Raw genomic sequence first — 15,709 nt, 5'->3', positions numbered from 1 at the left:
TTATTTCTTTAGGTAGACGTAGGTTCCTCCAGACCACCTTTAAAGTTTGTATTTAAGGTAAATAAATCACAATCAGTTGAAGAACGATAGGCAGATAGCTCCCACATAGAACTGGGGTAAGACATAGAGGTGGGAGAGCAGTGGACTCATTTTAATGTCAAACAAGGTTTCCAAGGGACTGATGGAAGGCGAGGAAGGCTGTTTTGTGTTCCCATCCTGACCACGCTCCACTCTGTCCCAATCTCTGAAGGCTTTCCTTTCCCATGCTGCCCTCACAACTCTCCTATCCTGCTATGACAGCATATTCATTTTCTTCCCAACAAACCGGAGAGAAGGGAGAAGACTCCAGAAAAAGCCAACACGGCCTCAGTCAGAATCCATATCTACACCTGAGTACCAACGAAACAGTGAGTGCCCTAAGGGCCTTGTCTTCCAAGCACGTGACAGCAGCTGGCTCGCCCTGTGCGCCCTGTGGGAGCTTTCAACCCGGTCCGCATGTAGGCCTCCGACAGGGAGGGGCCCGAGACCAGGAGAGCATGGGAAGACATGTGCCCGGGGAACGGGACTGATTGCAACCGTGAAGGTCCACAAAGGGCAGACCGGAAGAGGCCAGGGACTCAAATCATCTCCTTCTCTAACTCTAGAAAGCGCTTAACACACACTAACTACTCAGGCAGCAGTCAGCTCTCCCTCACTGTTGCACTCTGAACCCACCACCAGAACAGCTTGTGGGCAAGGCCCACAGAGACAACAAAAGTGTCAACGCTGGAAGATGACATGACAAATGCTAAGGAAAAATGTGAATTTGTATCTTTGCAGGAGTAGTTCTCTCATTAACTATGCTGTTACTTTTTTTGTTCATGTTTTAAAATAAATCACAACTCACATCCATAAGCCGTCAACAGTTCTTCTGATGTTGGAAGTCGACAGGGATCTTCATCCTCTCTAGGCTTTATGATATTAATGCCATAGGTAGCTTCTAAGACATGTCTCGGAATATTCTGGCAAACATAAGCTTGTCAAGGAATCCATTCCCTTGAACTTAACCCCACCCCACTACAGCTTCTGACACATGCTTCCTAATTCAGCACTTTTTTTTTTTTAAAGATTTTATTTTATTTGACAGAGACATAGCGAGAGAGGAAACACAAGCAGAGGGAGTGGGAGAGGGAGAAGCAGGCTTCCCGCCGAGCAGGGAGCCCGATGCGGGGCTCGATCCCAGCTCCCTGGGACTATGACCTGAGCTGAAGGCAGACGCTTAACGACTGAGCCACAAAGATGCCCCTAATTCAGCACTTTTTTTTTTTAAAAGATTTTATTTATTTATTTGACAGAGACAGAGATAGCGAGAGCAGGAACACAAGCAGAGGGAGTGGGAGAGGGAGAAGCAGGCTTCTCGCAGAGCGGGGAGCCCGATGCAGGGCTCGATCCCAGGACCCTGGGATCATGACCTGAGCCGAAGACAGACGCTTAACGACTGAGCCACTCAGGCGCCCCTAATTCAGCACTTCTAAGACAGAAGCTTTTTCACCTCTCCAGAAAAAAAGGGTAGTTATTCATTAATTTTTGAATACTCTTTTTTCTCTTTAAACACCATGCTACCTTGTACCAGTTACTCATGCACATGCCCCATCTGCCCTCCAGAGTGAATCCGACAAGGGCAGGATCCATGGCTGATTCATGCCTCTAGCCTCCACAGAACCCAACCTAACCTGGCTTGTAATAAATGCTCAGTACACACCTGATTACTAATTCACAGAGAAGTTGAAAATATATAGAGAAGCATTCAGTAACGTGACATCTGTGTTCCCAACTATCAGGAGGTAGTGACAATGTCATCTATTAAAAAAATGCACTGAAAATGGAAACCTTTGGAACACTATACCAGCCCCTCCTGCCACCTGGAGGTAAGTGGAGTTGATGGTATAGCCGCCAGGCCACTTTGCAGACTTTCACATTCTTGAGTATCTATTAAAACAAAGTACGGTTCTGCGAGATGACACTTTTTACAGAAATGGTGTCATACCGTATATGTAATGTTTTGAGATTTACCCAAGTCACTATAGGTACGTTTAGTGCAGTTTTTTTTTTTTTTTTTTTTTAAGATTTTATGTATTCGAGACACAGAGGTAGAGAAAGAGAGAGAGAGAGCATGAGCAGGGGGAGAGGCAGTGGGAGAGGGAGAAGCAGGCTCCCCACTGAGCCAGGAGCCCAATGTGGGGCTCGATCCCAGAACCCTGGGATCATGACCTGAGCCGAAGGCAGATGCTTAACCATCTGAGCCACCCAGGCACCCCTTACTGCAGTATTTTTAACTACTGTATACTATTCTATTTTAGCGATACACTATATTTTACCTATCCTGGTAAATGAATTCTTCATTATTTCTTACAGAAAGAGAAATTAAATTGGGGTGCATGAAAAGCTGTGGCAAGGATCTTGTCAAGAACTGTAGTTTAGTGTACTTACAAACTAACAAAATCAGTATGCCAGTCTCAGGGAGTCTCCTGTCTTCCACCAGTACCCACGGAACAGTAACAGACTAATTCATTGGCTTGTAAGGAGGGTAAAATCTTAAAGACACTTGGTTCTTGGGGCGCCTGGGTGGCTCAGTCGTTAAGCATCTACCTTCGGCTCAGGTCATGATCCTAGGGTCCTAGGATCGAGCCCCGCATCCGGCTCCCTGCTCGGCGGGAAGCCTGCTTCTCCCTCTCCCACTCCCCCTGCTTGTGTTCCCTCTCTTGCTGTGTCTCTCTCTTTTCAAATAAATAAATAAAATCTTAAAAAAAAAAAAAAAGACACTTGATTCTTAACAGATCTATCTTTGAGTACTTTTTTCACATCAGACGCTATTCTAGACGCTTCACGTAAGGTAACTCATTATGCTGGGAGGTGGCAGAGTTCCTAATTAGCTACCTACTAGCTGTTAGATCTTGGCAAATTATTTAACTTCTCTGTGCCTGACTTTCCTCAAGCTTGAAAAAATTGGAATAATAGCAGTACCCATGTCAAGGGTTGCTTTAAGAATTAAATGAGATTACTTGGTAAGTGTTGTGCGAAGCACACAGTAAGCATGCAATAAATGTTGGCATTAACGATTAAATTCTCACCATCAACTGTGAAGTAGCTTTTTGGAATTTTTCAGAAAAGGAATGTTTCTGGAAGGCTAATAAGCAAGCTTACCAAGGTCACACAAGGAGTCAAAACACCAGTGTCAGGATTCAACTGGGGGCCGCGATCCAAAGCCTGTGCTCTCCCACTGACACCAGGCGACACTGCCACCATCAGGACATGAGCTTCTACTCCCGCAGTCCTGATGCTACCTCCCTGCACAAACTTGGGCAGATCACTAGTCAGTATTTCAGGTTTTTCCGTTCAATAGCAGGCGTGAATACATCCAATGTAATAAAGCAATGTCCCAAACAAACCTGAAGCCCTAATATACACACAATAGCCAATTTTTGCAAAGCAGGAAGGATATTAGTGACACAGGGGGGACGTGGTCTCTCATTTGGTCAATTGGGAGGATTCCATTGCAAATCATCTCTGCCTTGGTAGAGACGAAGGATGGCATGACCAAGCCGGGGCAGTCACATAAGCAGAGGCCAGGTTCCACATAGAGGGTCTGAAAGACAAGTGAGAAGTTTATGTTGGGCACACAGCAGAGGAAGGGACAAGACCAGCACACAAGTGGCAAAGAACGTCACAGAAACACCCAGAGGGAGGAACTGGCTGAGAAGGAAATCCAGAAGCTGATGCTGCAGAAATACCTGGAAATGCTTGGTGTGGCCAGGTGTGGCAGACACAGACACTTTCTTGTCGCCCACGATGGTGTTGATTGTGGAACTCTTACCAACATTCGGGTAGCCTACCTGCGAGAGACACCTAAGTTACTGAAGAGTCAAACACTCTATCTGCCGAACCCAAAGATAATACAAACATAGTGCAACAGGAGCATAAGTGTTCGGTGCCTTCAAAAGATTATTTGAAATAGATGCTGTTTGTTGACAATTTTCTCCCCTGTGGTATGGGTGTATTTATTCAGACTTGTTTCCAGTGATGAACAGTCAAGCTAAGTACATTTTATTTTTATAGGTCTTGCTGTAACAGCAGATGTTGCAGTAAACCTCAGCCCCCTGTTCCCAGCTCTCCCCACAATGTCCCATCTTACAGGCATTTCACTGTTTCCGCTGTATTTTTCACACTGTGGGTGAAGTCGAGCATCAGATAGACATTTTTAATCATCACCACAAGCAATTAATCTTTAATTTTTAATAACCTGTTAGGAAGCTTCTGTCTTGTTGGTTAAAAATTTTAAGTGGCACATTTACTTGATGTGGGTTAGTAAGCCACTAAAGCTCTTCAATTACTCTTAGCAGGATCATATAAAGGTTCTCAAATAAGTGCTCAAATCATGGCAGCCTTGCTCAAGGCTTTTTCTCAGGCTTGCCCCTCTGCCTCTAAATCCAATTCCCTCTTACTTCTAAGAATCCTCTATCAGTGTGACTGGAAGATTATAAATACCGATTCCATCGAACATAAAACCCCAAACCTTCCACCTCTATTCCAGGCCTCATAACAGACAACATCCACTGTTTTAGTCTTCGCTCACTCCTCTCCACACTTAGCCATACTGTTATCTGCTATTCCGTGAACATATTTCCATTCCTGGGGCTTTGCTTAAACATTTACCTTCTGTTTGCCTGGAAGGCCCTTCTACTGTCACTTTGTCAAAAACTCACATGATACTTTAAGGTGCAACCTCTTACATAAAGATTGCAGATAACTGCTCATTATTCTCAATATTTTGTGTTTTGTGTTTATTTATACCTTGATTACATGACATGTTACTATTTGTTTAGATGTCATTTGTTGGGGGGAGGGCACTTTTGTTGCTGTCATCTCCCCCACCTTCTGCAGATCAGGCTCCCTCACTATACACTCCCACAGGCCGCTGGATGTCCTCTTGCACTCACGACACCAAGCGCTGGGAGGGTGGGGACTATGTCTGTCTGGTCCCCTGATACACTGCTACGGACCAGCAGGACGTGTGGCCTGTGGCACGTGATCAATAAATGTTCGTAGAATGAGTAAATTAACCTATTCTCAGGATTTCTAGAGTAAAACGTTCAGGAAGTGGAGAGGCTGTTTCACATTTCCATAAATGTGAGAAAGAAAGAAACTAGCTTTTAGGGAAGCTGGACTTTCTGGCAGCATGCAGGAGATGGATTTTTAGCAATCATATAAAGAAAAGAAGCTAAAGCTGTGAAGCTGAGAGAAATGACATAAGTTCTCCAAGGTTCACAGCAAGTGAATCCATCCCACTGTAGCACTGGGGGGTATACTAGGTCTGCCTGGCTCCAGGGGCAATTCCTTTAATTAGCACTCTGAAGTGAAATGTTGATCTGCTACAATCACTGTAAGTAGGCTTGGGGCGGGGGAGCGCTTCAAAACAATTAGGATTAGCTATACTTGGCATGTAACTTAGGAGCTAGAAGATTTTAAACCTGCCATGATCTACTTACCCTCACAGTTTTGTTCTCCTGGGTGAGAGACCTTTAAAATACCTTCTCTAATATCTTACATTTCCTTAGCTCAAGATGGGGCCTCTGGAGCTGTGCTGTATGTCTCTGAGGTCTGAGCACTTCTCACAGCCACCTCTAGAATTAGCATATATGTAGCTAGGGATGTGATCTCCTTTCCCTTGTTTTTCTGCAACTAAAGCACCAGTCATGTTTTGCTTGGCCCGAAGATGTTGGGATTCACCCTAAAATGCACCTGGAACATTTAGAGTACAAGTTGGCAAGGATCACATGACACCAAAAGCCTATAGAAGAAGGTAAGATTATTGAACTGGAAGTGTGAAGACACCCTTAAAGGCGCTCTCATTCTGCTACCTCTCGGTAAGTCACAGGACCAGTAGGGCTGAATTGGAAGATAGGAGAAGATAATTAATATGAATACGGGTGTAACCAATATAAGCTTTTAGAGAGTTCACTCTTTTGAGTTGGGCTTCACCTACCCCCACAAGGCCAGTGGGAAACAAGAGGGCAATAATGTTCCCTATGATGCCAGAAGCTTGGCTGGTCCCTTGGGTGCCAGTGTAACTACCAATGGATTAGAAATAAAGGTACCGGGCGCCTGGGTGGCTCAGTCGTTAAGGGTCTGCCTTCAGCTCAGGTCATGATCCCAGGGTCCTGGGATCGAGTCCCACATCGGGCTCCCTGCTCGGCGGGAAGCCTGCTTCTCCCTCTCCCACTCCCCTGCTTGTGTTCCTGCTCTCGCTGTCTCTCTGTCAGATAAATAAATAAAATCTTAAAAAATAAATAAATAAATAAAAGTACCCATGTGGTAGGGCGCCGGGGGGGTGCAGTCGTTGGGCGTCCGACTCCTGATTTCGGCTCAGGTCATGATTTCAGGGTCTTGAGATCGAGCCCTGCACTGGGCTCCATGCTCAGTGCAGTCTGCTTGGGATTCTCTCTCCCTCTGCCCCCCACCCCCTAGCTTGTGCTCTCTCTCCAATAAAAAAATCTTTTTAAAAATATTTTATTTATTTATTTGTTGGGGGTTGGGGAGAGACAGCACAAGCAGGGGAGCTGCCGGCAGAGGGAGAGGGAGAAGCAGGCTCCCCGATGAGCAAGGAACCCGATGTGGGTCTCGATCCCAAGACCCTGGGATCATGACCTGAGCTGAAGGAAGATGTTTAACCGACTGAGCCACCCAGGCGTCCCTCAAATAAATACATCTTAAAAAAAAAAAAAAAAAAAAAAAGGTACCCACGTGGTAACAATCTTAGGACCTATTTCATCTTACCAGTCCAACCGTAAGTTGTCCGTCTTTCACCTTCTTCCCATTGTGCAGCTGCTTAAAGATCTCCAACAACTCCTGCCTTGATACGAGGTGGCTAAAGTTGTGTGTGCGCTCCTTCTGCAGGGGTTTCCTACCCTGAGCCTCAGAATCCGCAGTGCAGCTTCTCTGCCAGTCCTGGCCAGAGGCCTCTTCGTCAGGGTTGTTGTCCTCTTCCGAGCATGTCTGCCACACCTCCTCCTCCTCCTCCGGACAGTCCTCGTACTCACTGGAGTCCTCATCGCTAGGGGCAAGGTCGCTAAGTGCGAGGGAACCGCAGTCTGGGAGATGTCCGGGCTCACTGTGTGGGACCGCAGCCTCCTCACAACGGGCCTTTTCAGACTTGGCTGTGTTGGCTTCTCCAGCACCCCCGTTCGCCTGTTCCTGAAGAGAGGACGGAAACCACAAAAGCTCAGAAGTGTACAACAACGGCACCTTTCACTCTAGTGAATGTACTCAGAGTTGGCTGCCACAGATGAACAGAGGACAAGATAAGTGACAAGACCAGAAAAAGTGAAAACAGGGAGAGAAGGTAAGCCTTTCGGTGAAAGGACACAACAAACTATCAACAGTGGTGCCCTCTGGGGACGAGAGGAACAGCGGACCTCACTTTAGACGTTTCTGTATTATTTGGACCCTGTACAAAATATGCATTACGTTTGTAACAGATACATCTTTAAAAAAAAGCAAGCATTTAAAAAAGCCCATGTCAAGCTGAATTCTTTGGCAGTACATTATTTTGCACTAGGCTGGAGAACAAAGCATTTCTCATTAACGATAAAATATTTAACATTCTCTTCTTTGCACAAAGCAAGAAGGGCATGGTTTATAATTTGTTTCTTTTCACATTTGCATTTTTAAAGACCGTGATTTGCATGTTTAAGGAAACTGCTATTCCTTTATAATTGCCTTTAATAAAATCAGAGCACTGTGGAGCATAGCTCCCTCTGGATGAAATGCAGAAGCAACAAAACAACTCCACATGTGAAAATTATTCACATATGCAAAGAAAAAGATAAAGATCATTTACTCTTCAAGGATGTGTTAATTCTTCTGAATTCCTACTGATAATAAAGCAAAAATAAGACAATTTACAGTATTACTAATCTGAATTAACAAGAGTGAGTGGGTTTGGATTTAGAAGTGATGCAAACCTTGTATCATTTCTTTTTTTTTTTTTTTTTTAAAGATTTTATTTATTTATTTGAGACAGAGAGAATGAGAGAGAGAGCACATGAGAGGGGGGAGGGCCAGAGGGAGAAGCAGACTCCTTGCCGAGCAGGGAGCCCGATGCGGGACTCGATCCCGGGACTCCAGGATCATGACCTGAGCCGAAGGCAGTCGCTTAACCAACTGAGCCACCCAGGCGCCCCCTTGTATCATTTCTAAATTACCTAGTGTTAGAATGAGTAACCGTCACAGAATAGGACACAATGAACTCAGTTAAACAAGTAACCTAAATTTTAGGAAAGTAGAGATATAAAGAAAATGTCAGGGAAGATAGACATGATTTCATGATCAAACCTGGCAGGTCAAAAAGAAACATGGCAGCATGCCTTACAACAGAACCACAGAACTGGAAGCAATTTCTATGAGAAATGAGCAATAAATGTAAAGAAGACGGTGTGTCTTCACTGTGAGCTCTTCTGGATCATTTCAAAATATGAAAGAAATAGAAAACAATAATGTGAACTGAATGTGGATGTGTATTAAAAAAACTAATAAAATTAGAAGCACTTCAGGTTCAGTAAAAATGTTAAAGACAACAAAAGGACTTTGTGCCAGTTATATTAAAAATAAAAAGAAAGGAAAAATCAATCCCTTGAGGAAACACAGTGTAACAGATGGCTAAGAGAAAACCAAAGTATTCAGCTTGAAAACTGTCATTTCCCCTCCCCCCCCCAAATAAGAAGGGATCAAACAACTGTAAAAGGAAAAACCAAATTTCAGGTAGGTGAGAAAACAGTAACTATCAAACTATTTCTAATAAATTCATGTTTGATACTCAAATGACAGATGTGATTCCAGCTATGATATCACAACAGTAGCTGGTTATTGGTCTTGGGAAATCATGAGAAATGGCAGACACTTCAGAAGACTTGGGAGAAGTAAATGATGGCTAACTTAAAAAGGGAGAAACAGTATCTTCCATAACCACTCCCTGTGAACTCAGACTTGGGTATGGGAGCAAGTCTACAAGATAGCTGGTGAGCCCCAGAAAGACAGTCATCCATGTACTACTTGGTTAACAGTTCAGGGAATACCACAGATGTAGAAACTAATCTTTTCCCCATTTTGATAGTTACTGGGTTGGTACATCAGGGCTAAGTAATACAGTGATAAATATTTATTAAATAAACTTCAGTAAAACACTGGTTTCCAGGAAAGAGTTGAAACAACAGAAATAATGGTTAAGAAGACAAGCCATGAAGCCAGACTACCTGAGGATAATATAAGCATTTATACTTACTGCTGAGATGATTAAATGAATACAATGTATAAAGTGCTTAGGACAGTGGTGCCTGGCACAGAATAAGCTTTCTATGGGTTAGTTTTTATTAACAGTAGTAACAATGGAACAATTCTTATTGTTGTATCCTCGTGAACACATCTGTATTCATCACATCAAAATGCTTGGTACAGAGGGCTTCATAAGTTCACAAAAGGTTATCGAGCTCTCCCCTTGGTCCTAATCTGTTTAACAATGTTATCAATGACTGGAAAGAATATAGAGAAGGACAAACACACAAAATTGGCAGATTCAAAGCTAGGAGAGAAAAGCAAACTGTACAACCAAAATGAATTCCCTATCTTAGCCCCAAATCGCTAACAATATTTCAGAGTAACTAACTGTATGTCCTAAATTGAGGCAAATACAAAATGAAAAACTTTTTCCATTGTAAATATGGGATTAGATTTGCAGAAGTCTTTTCTTTTTTAAAAAATATTTGAGGGATTTCATTGTTCACAGGTTAAATGAGCCAAGAGCGTAACACAGCTCCTCTGAAATGGGGTGAATTAACAAAAACTGAATTATGGGGCGCCTGGGTGGCTCAGTTGTTAAGCGTCTGCCTTCGGCTCAGGTCATGATCCCAGGGTCCTGGGATCGAGCCCCGCATCGGACTCCCTGCTCCGCAGGAAGCCTGCTTCTCCCTCCCCCACTCCTCCTGCTTGTGTTCCCTCTCTCGCTGTGTCTCTGTCAAATAAATAAATAAAATCTTAAAAAACAAACCAACAACTGAATTACTGGGAGTATTCTGATCACAAGAAATAATCATCCCTCTGAATATATAACGTATAAATTAAGTACCACCAATTGTGTTTCCTGACATAGGCAGACAAGCACTTGAGATGAAGAGTATCCCAGATATTCTGTACATGATGACTAGGACACCAGAAAATATACACAGAGAGAACTAAGGGGACAAAGGAAGAGTCCTTAGATCAAAGGCTAGGGAGGCAGACTTAGCTTCACTGAACTGAAGAACTTTCTAAATGTAGATAGAAAGAGTGAGCTACCTGGTCTCTATCACTTAACGTGGATAAATAACAGAGAGATTATATGACTGTCTGCCCTGAAGGTGAGGGAAGGAATTCATAGTTAGAGCTAACCTGTGAGCTCATCAAGGGGAGGGCATTGTATTCACTGGCACTCAGCTCAACATACAAAATACTCTATAGATGGTTGACAGAGGTAAGAGAAAAGGAAAGGAAAAGGCTAGGAAAAAAGGTATTACTTTAAGTCTCTTTCAGCTCTAAGATTCTACTAGCAATTTCACTTCATAGTTATTACTAGCTAACAGTTATACTTTTTATTCGAAAATAAACCCCAGGGGTGCCTGGCTGGCTCAGTGGATGGTGCATGTGACTCTTGATCTTGGGGTTGTGAGCTCAAGCCTCACATTGGAAGCAGAGATTACTTTAAAAAAAAAAAAAAGGAACCCCAAACTGTTTCTGTAAAATTTAGGCTAAAAAGTAACACGGTACCGGGCGCCTGGGTGGCTCAAGTAAGTGTCTACCTTTGGCACAGGTCATGATCCCAGGGTCCTGGGATGGAGCCCCACATTGGGCTCCCTGCTCAGTGGGGAGTCTGCTTCTCCTCTCTCTCCCTCTCCCCCTCCCCATGCTCGTGCTCTCTCGCTCACTCTTTCTCTCTCAAAAAATAAAGTAGAATCTTAAAAAAAAAAAACAAAAAAAAAACCAAACCAAGATAACATGGTATATATATATATATCTTTAGGGTTACTTCATTTGTTTTGAAAACAATGTCAAAAGAGATTCTAACCAAGTCTGAGAGGTAGAGGTAAATGCTTCGGTTGTACCTGCCTCCTGTTAAAAACAATTATAAAGTTGGGCGCCTGGGTGGCTCAGTCGTTAAGCGTCTGTCTTCGGCTCAGGTCATGATCCCAGGGTCCTGGGATCGAGTCCCACATCGGGCTCCCTGCTCGGTGGGAAGCCTGCTTCTCCCCTTCCCACTCCCCCTGCTTGTGTTCCTGCTCTCGCTATCTCTCTCTCTGTCAAATAAATAAATAAAATCTTTAAAAAAAAAAACAATTATAAAGTCATTACGAAACCTCCTATACAATTTCCTGCTGAAAATCTAAAAAAATTAAAAATTATAGCTAGTATCAGTGTGTATGTACCACAGAGCCCCAGAGATGTCAGATTATTTGACAACCAGAGAAAGTACCTTGTGACTCATTTTTCTATGGGTCATCCTACTATCAGAGCATTTAGGGAACAAACAAAACCCCTGGATTCCTATAACTCTTCAATAAAAAAAAAACAAAGCTTACTAACCAGAAACTGAAATCCTCCTCCCCAAAACTCAACCTGACAAAGTCCCCCAGAGGTTACCTTAGAGTCACCAATCAGTTGAATGGCTTCAGCCAAAGCTGACCAGAAGATAATCTTCACATTTTCTTTTTCAAAGTATGTGGCCCAGGAACTCCGCTGCTCAGCAGTCAACAAATCTGCCTTATTTATCAGAATGACGTTTTCCTTATTATCATCTATTTCTTTCACGTAACATTCCTAGGCAAGACAAAGGTATTTAGACAGGCCTTCAAACAAGTAAAAATTGGGCTAATTATATTGAAAGCCCCCAAATAGTACTAAAAGTTTTTGCTGCGCTCAGTTTTAAGTCAATCCTAATTTAAAGATTTTTTATCCTGGTACATTCTACTGACCCTCTCAACAAGCTCTGAAAAAGTCAGATCACATATACCTAGAAATACTCTCGACATAAGGAATTGGAAAGGGTAAAAGGAAATGCTCTCCTACCCTGTCGAAGTATAATAGATTTTAAATAATGTAGTTCCTCTCTTTCATAGTGAATTGTTTTACACAAAAGTTTAAGAACTGCAAAACTAGGAGATTTGTCAGCCAGCAGGGACTATTTTTCAGACAAGTGATGATAGCCAATAATAATCTCATCTTTTGGGGCGCCTGGATGGCTCAGTTGTTAAGTGTCTGCCTTCGGCTCGGGTCATGATCCCAGTGTCCTGGGATCGAGCCCCACATCAGGCTCCCTGCTCCGTGGGAAGCCTGCTTCTCCCTCTCCCACTCCCCCTGCTTGTGTTCCCTCTCTCACTGTGTCTCTCTGTCAAATAAGTAAATAAGTAAGTGTTAAAAAAAAAAAAAAAATCTCATCTTTTCACATAAAAAATACTTTTTGAAGTCTAAAAGAAAAACAAGACCCAGTAATTGAAATTAATTCCCAGCCACAGCTCTTCATTAGGAAACACACCCGAGGTATAAAAGCCGACTTCGTAAGAGTTTCAGTACTAAGACTGTTCCTCACCAGTGGATTTAAAAATACTCAGGGGCACCTGGGTGGCTGAGTCGTTAGGCATCTGCCTTTGGTTCAGGTCATGATCTCAGGGTCCTGGGATCAAGCCCTGCATCGGGCTCCCTGCTCTGCGGGAAGCCTACTTCTCCCTCCCCCATTCCTCCTGCTTGTGTTCCCTCTCTCGCTGTGTCTCTGTCAAATAAATAAATAAAATCTTAAAAAAAAAAAAAAAATTCTGCACTAGGGTGCCTGGGTGGCTCAGTTGGCTGGGCGTCTGCCTTCAGCTCGGGTCATAATCTTGAGGTCCTGAGATTGAGCCCCACGTTGGGCTCTCTGCTCGGTGGGGAGCCTGTTTCCCTCTCTGCCTGCCGCTTCCCCCTGCTTGTGCACTATCAAATAAATAAATAAAATCTTTAAAAAAATATTCTGTACTATTACTACTATGGACTCAAACACTAATAGGAATACTTCACACGTGTACAGTGTTTTATTAATTTAAACCTGTATTACATTATTTCATGTAGTCTTCACTCCTTAATTGTTAGTCCCTCTGGTGTTTTACAAACTTAGTTCGCTTGTAAAGTATCACAGGAGATAATAACTAAGGTGTGAGGAGAGAGAACTTAACAGTATGGGTAAGATGTGACTAATAAGCACAACACTGTTTCAAGAGATGTCTCTTAAAAAATGAGAAACACTGGCAAATGTCTATTAACAAACTGGCTTCTAAACTAAAAGCTAGAAAATTCATGTGTTTGCCCTTCCTACAGCTGGAAATACTTGTTTTCGAAGGAAGTCCCCTGTCTAAACAGTGGCAGTATGCGTGCACCTGCCCCTGGGAGGAGAGGGGGGTCTCCTTAAACACAGCTAGAGGAGAGGACCAAACGCTTGCCCGCAGCGACGGCTACCAGTGATGCCGTCGTCCCGCTGCGGCTCCAGGGACTGCGCATTTGAATTCCGTTGCACTTCACTTACCAAATCCTCACATCTAAACAGGAGTGGGTTTCGAGCATCTACTATCTGGACCACGATATCACTGAAAAAGAAAGGTGAGATACTCCAATCACTGTGAAGTGAAACAATGACCATATAACACCAGCAAACACTTTCCACATATTAAGCATTTGACACATTTAACGTTTTAAGGTACAATTTTTTAAAAAAATAATTTTATTTATTTATTTGACAGAAAGAGACACAGAGAGAGAGGGAATACAAGCAGGGGCAGTGGGAGAGGGAGAAGCAGGCCTCCTGCTGAGCAGGGAGCCCGATGCGGGGCTTGATCCCAGGACCCTGGGATCATGACTGAGCCGAAGGCAGACACTTAACGACTGAGCCACCCAGGCGCCCCTCAATGTTTTTTTGTTTTTAAGATTTTTTATTTATTTGACAGAGAGAGAGAGAGAGACAGCCAGAGAGGGAACACAAGCAGGAAGAGTGGGAGAGGGAGAAGCAGGCTTCCCGCAGAGCAGGGGGCCCGATGCGGGGCTCGATCCCAGGACACTGGGATCATGACCTGAGCCGAAGGCAGACGCCCAAAGACTGAGCCACCCAGGCGCCCCGCCCCTTAACGTTTTAAGGTACAATTATCCCCAGTTTATATATGAGGAAACTGAAGCTTAGAAGCTTAGGACAGTGAAGTCACTTGTCCAAAGTCACCAGTTGCTAAGTGATGGAGCTGGAATGGGAAGTCAGTCTGGACCAGAGGACATGCTTGTAATTGTAACATTATCTTGCTGTTGCATGTCCTAGAGAGCCCCTGATGTTTCACTGCTAAAACTTCAGCTGTATCTTCTAGTAAACTCTCCTGGTGAGGCAAAAAGACTATTCCAAATACTTTAATCCAAGGTGAGGTCTACTGTATACTCAGGACCTAATCTACGCTGGTGTTCAGGCCTCAAAGGAAAACGAATGAATCACTTGCTGACAGTTGCCACTATCAAAGCCTGTATCTTAGTTAAACCCAGGGCTGATGAGACAAAGCATACATCTAGCAAATCATCATCCACCAGTTCCAACAATGCGTTTAAATGGCTAAAATATGAAACAGGAATGTATCAACTTAAGATGCCACATCGAAGCAGGAAGGAGGAGTCTAACTTCCTTCGTCACACAGAAGATGCAGCAATAAGAAAACTTTCTGCAGCCGATACAAGCTCCTCAGAGGCTTCACAAATGTAGGGGGGACTAGAGAAGCGGAGCGCTTCAAGAATAAATCTCCCACTTCTCTGGGAGGATCCTCCTTTCATTCTGTCCCCATGGCTAGAAGAGATGCTCTAAGGGTCAGCTGCCACTGGAAGGAAATAAGCTGCAGACATGCTCACAGCAGTCTCCTAAAAAGCCGCGTCTGGTTAGCCCGTTCTGAAGTAAGGCTTATGCAACTAGGCTGGAGACAGAGGAAATGTATTAAATCAAGCTTACTATTTAAGGCAGGGCTTTGACAATCAAAGTGCATTTTCTTTCAGAATAGTTAAATTTCCAGCATAATATCGTGATTCAAAGGAACTCACAGACTTCCTAATTAATGACAAATTGTTAAGTTCTCTAATTAAGTGGGTCCTGGTATTTCTGCCTTAAGGTAATATCTACCGCTTTCAAACTGTAAGGATTTTTTTTTTTTAAAGATTTTATTTATTTGACAGAGAGAGAGACACACAGCGAGAGAGGGAACACAAGCAGGGGGAGTGGGAGAGGGAGAAGCAGGCTCCCGCGGAGCAGGGAGCCCGATGTGGGGCTCGATCCCAGGGTCCTGGGATCATGACCTGAGCTGAAGGCAGATGCTTAACAACTGAGCCACCCAGGCGCCCCTCAAACTGTAAGGATTTAACAGTAAACGCAACAATGACTGCAAAACGCAGACAAAGCCCAATGAAAAAATTGCAAGGTCCACAAACATCAGGTCTACCCGCAAACAAGTAGACCCCAGTAAGAAAAGACAAACTTAAGACCGCTTGCTTCGTGTGCTGCCCGAGGCAGCAGAGCACAGTGCTGACCGCGTACCAGGAAAGGCTTATCTTCCTGGAATATGGTGTTCTGCCCTCAGTGCCCCAGCAGCTTCCTGCATTTCAAATG

The 15,709-nt window shown here is 43.7% G+C and overlaps 1 protein-coding gene across 5 annotated transcripts in view; it reads right to left on the bottom strand.

Annotated features, from left to right (window-relative positions):
• LSG1 (large 60S subunit nuclear export GTPase 1) overlaps positions 1-15,709 on the bottom strand; it is a 32,978-nt gene that overhangs the window by 8,850 nt on the left and 8,419 nt on the right. For all 5 annotated transcript variants that reach the window (XR_010407576.1, XR_010407594.1, XR_010407585.1 and 2 more), the window contains exons 6-11: positions 13,613-13,673; positions 11,704-11,880; positions 6,814-7,230; positions 3,771-3,872; positions 3,482-3,625; positions 887-1,010 (exon numbers count right to left, since the gene is read on the bottom strand). Coding sequence is in view for 2 of the 5 variants with exons in the window: in XM_064579123.1 (XP_064435193.1) it covers positions 887-1,010; positions 3,482-3,625; positions 3,771-3,872; positions 6,814-7,230; positions 11,704-11,880; positions 13,613-13,673 (1,025 nt within the window). In the remaining 3 variants the exon portion in view is untranslated. The remainder of the gene's footprint in view (positions 1-886; positions 1,011-3,481; positions 3,626-3,770; positions 3,873-6,813; positions 7,231-11,703; positions 11,881-13,612; positions 13,674-15,709) is intronic.

The sequence above is a fragment of the Mirounga angustirostris genome, unplaced genomic scaffold (genome assembly GCF_029215605.1).
Source record: "Mirounga angustirostris isolate CCGP_5_RB_7025 unplaced genomic scaffold, mMirAng1.0.hap1 SCAF_1, whole genome shotgun sequence".
In the NCBI taxonomy this organism is placed as follows: Eukaryota; Metazoa; Chordata; class Mammalia; order Carnivora; family Phocidae; genus Mirounga; species Mirounga angustirostris.
Note: the sequence above shows the minus strand (reverse complement) of the source record. Positions and strands in the feature narration are given on the sequence as shown.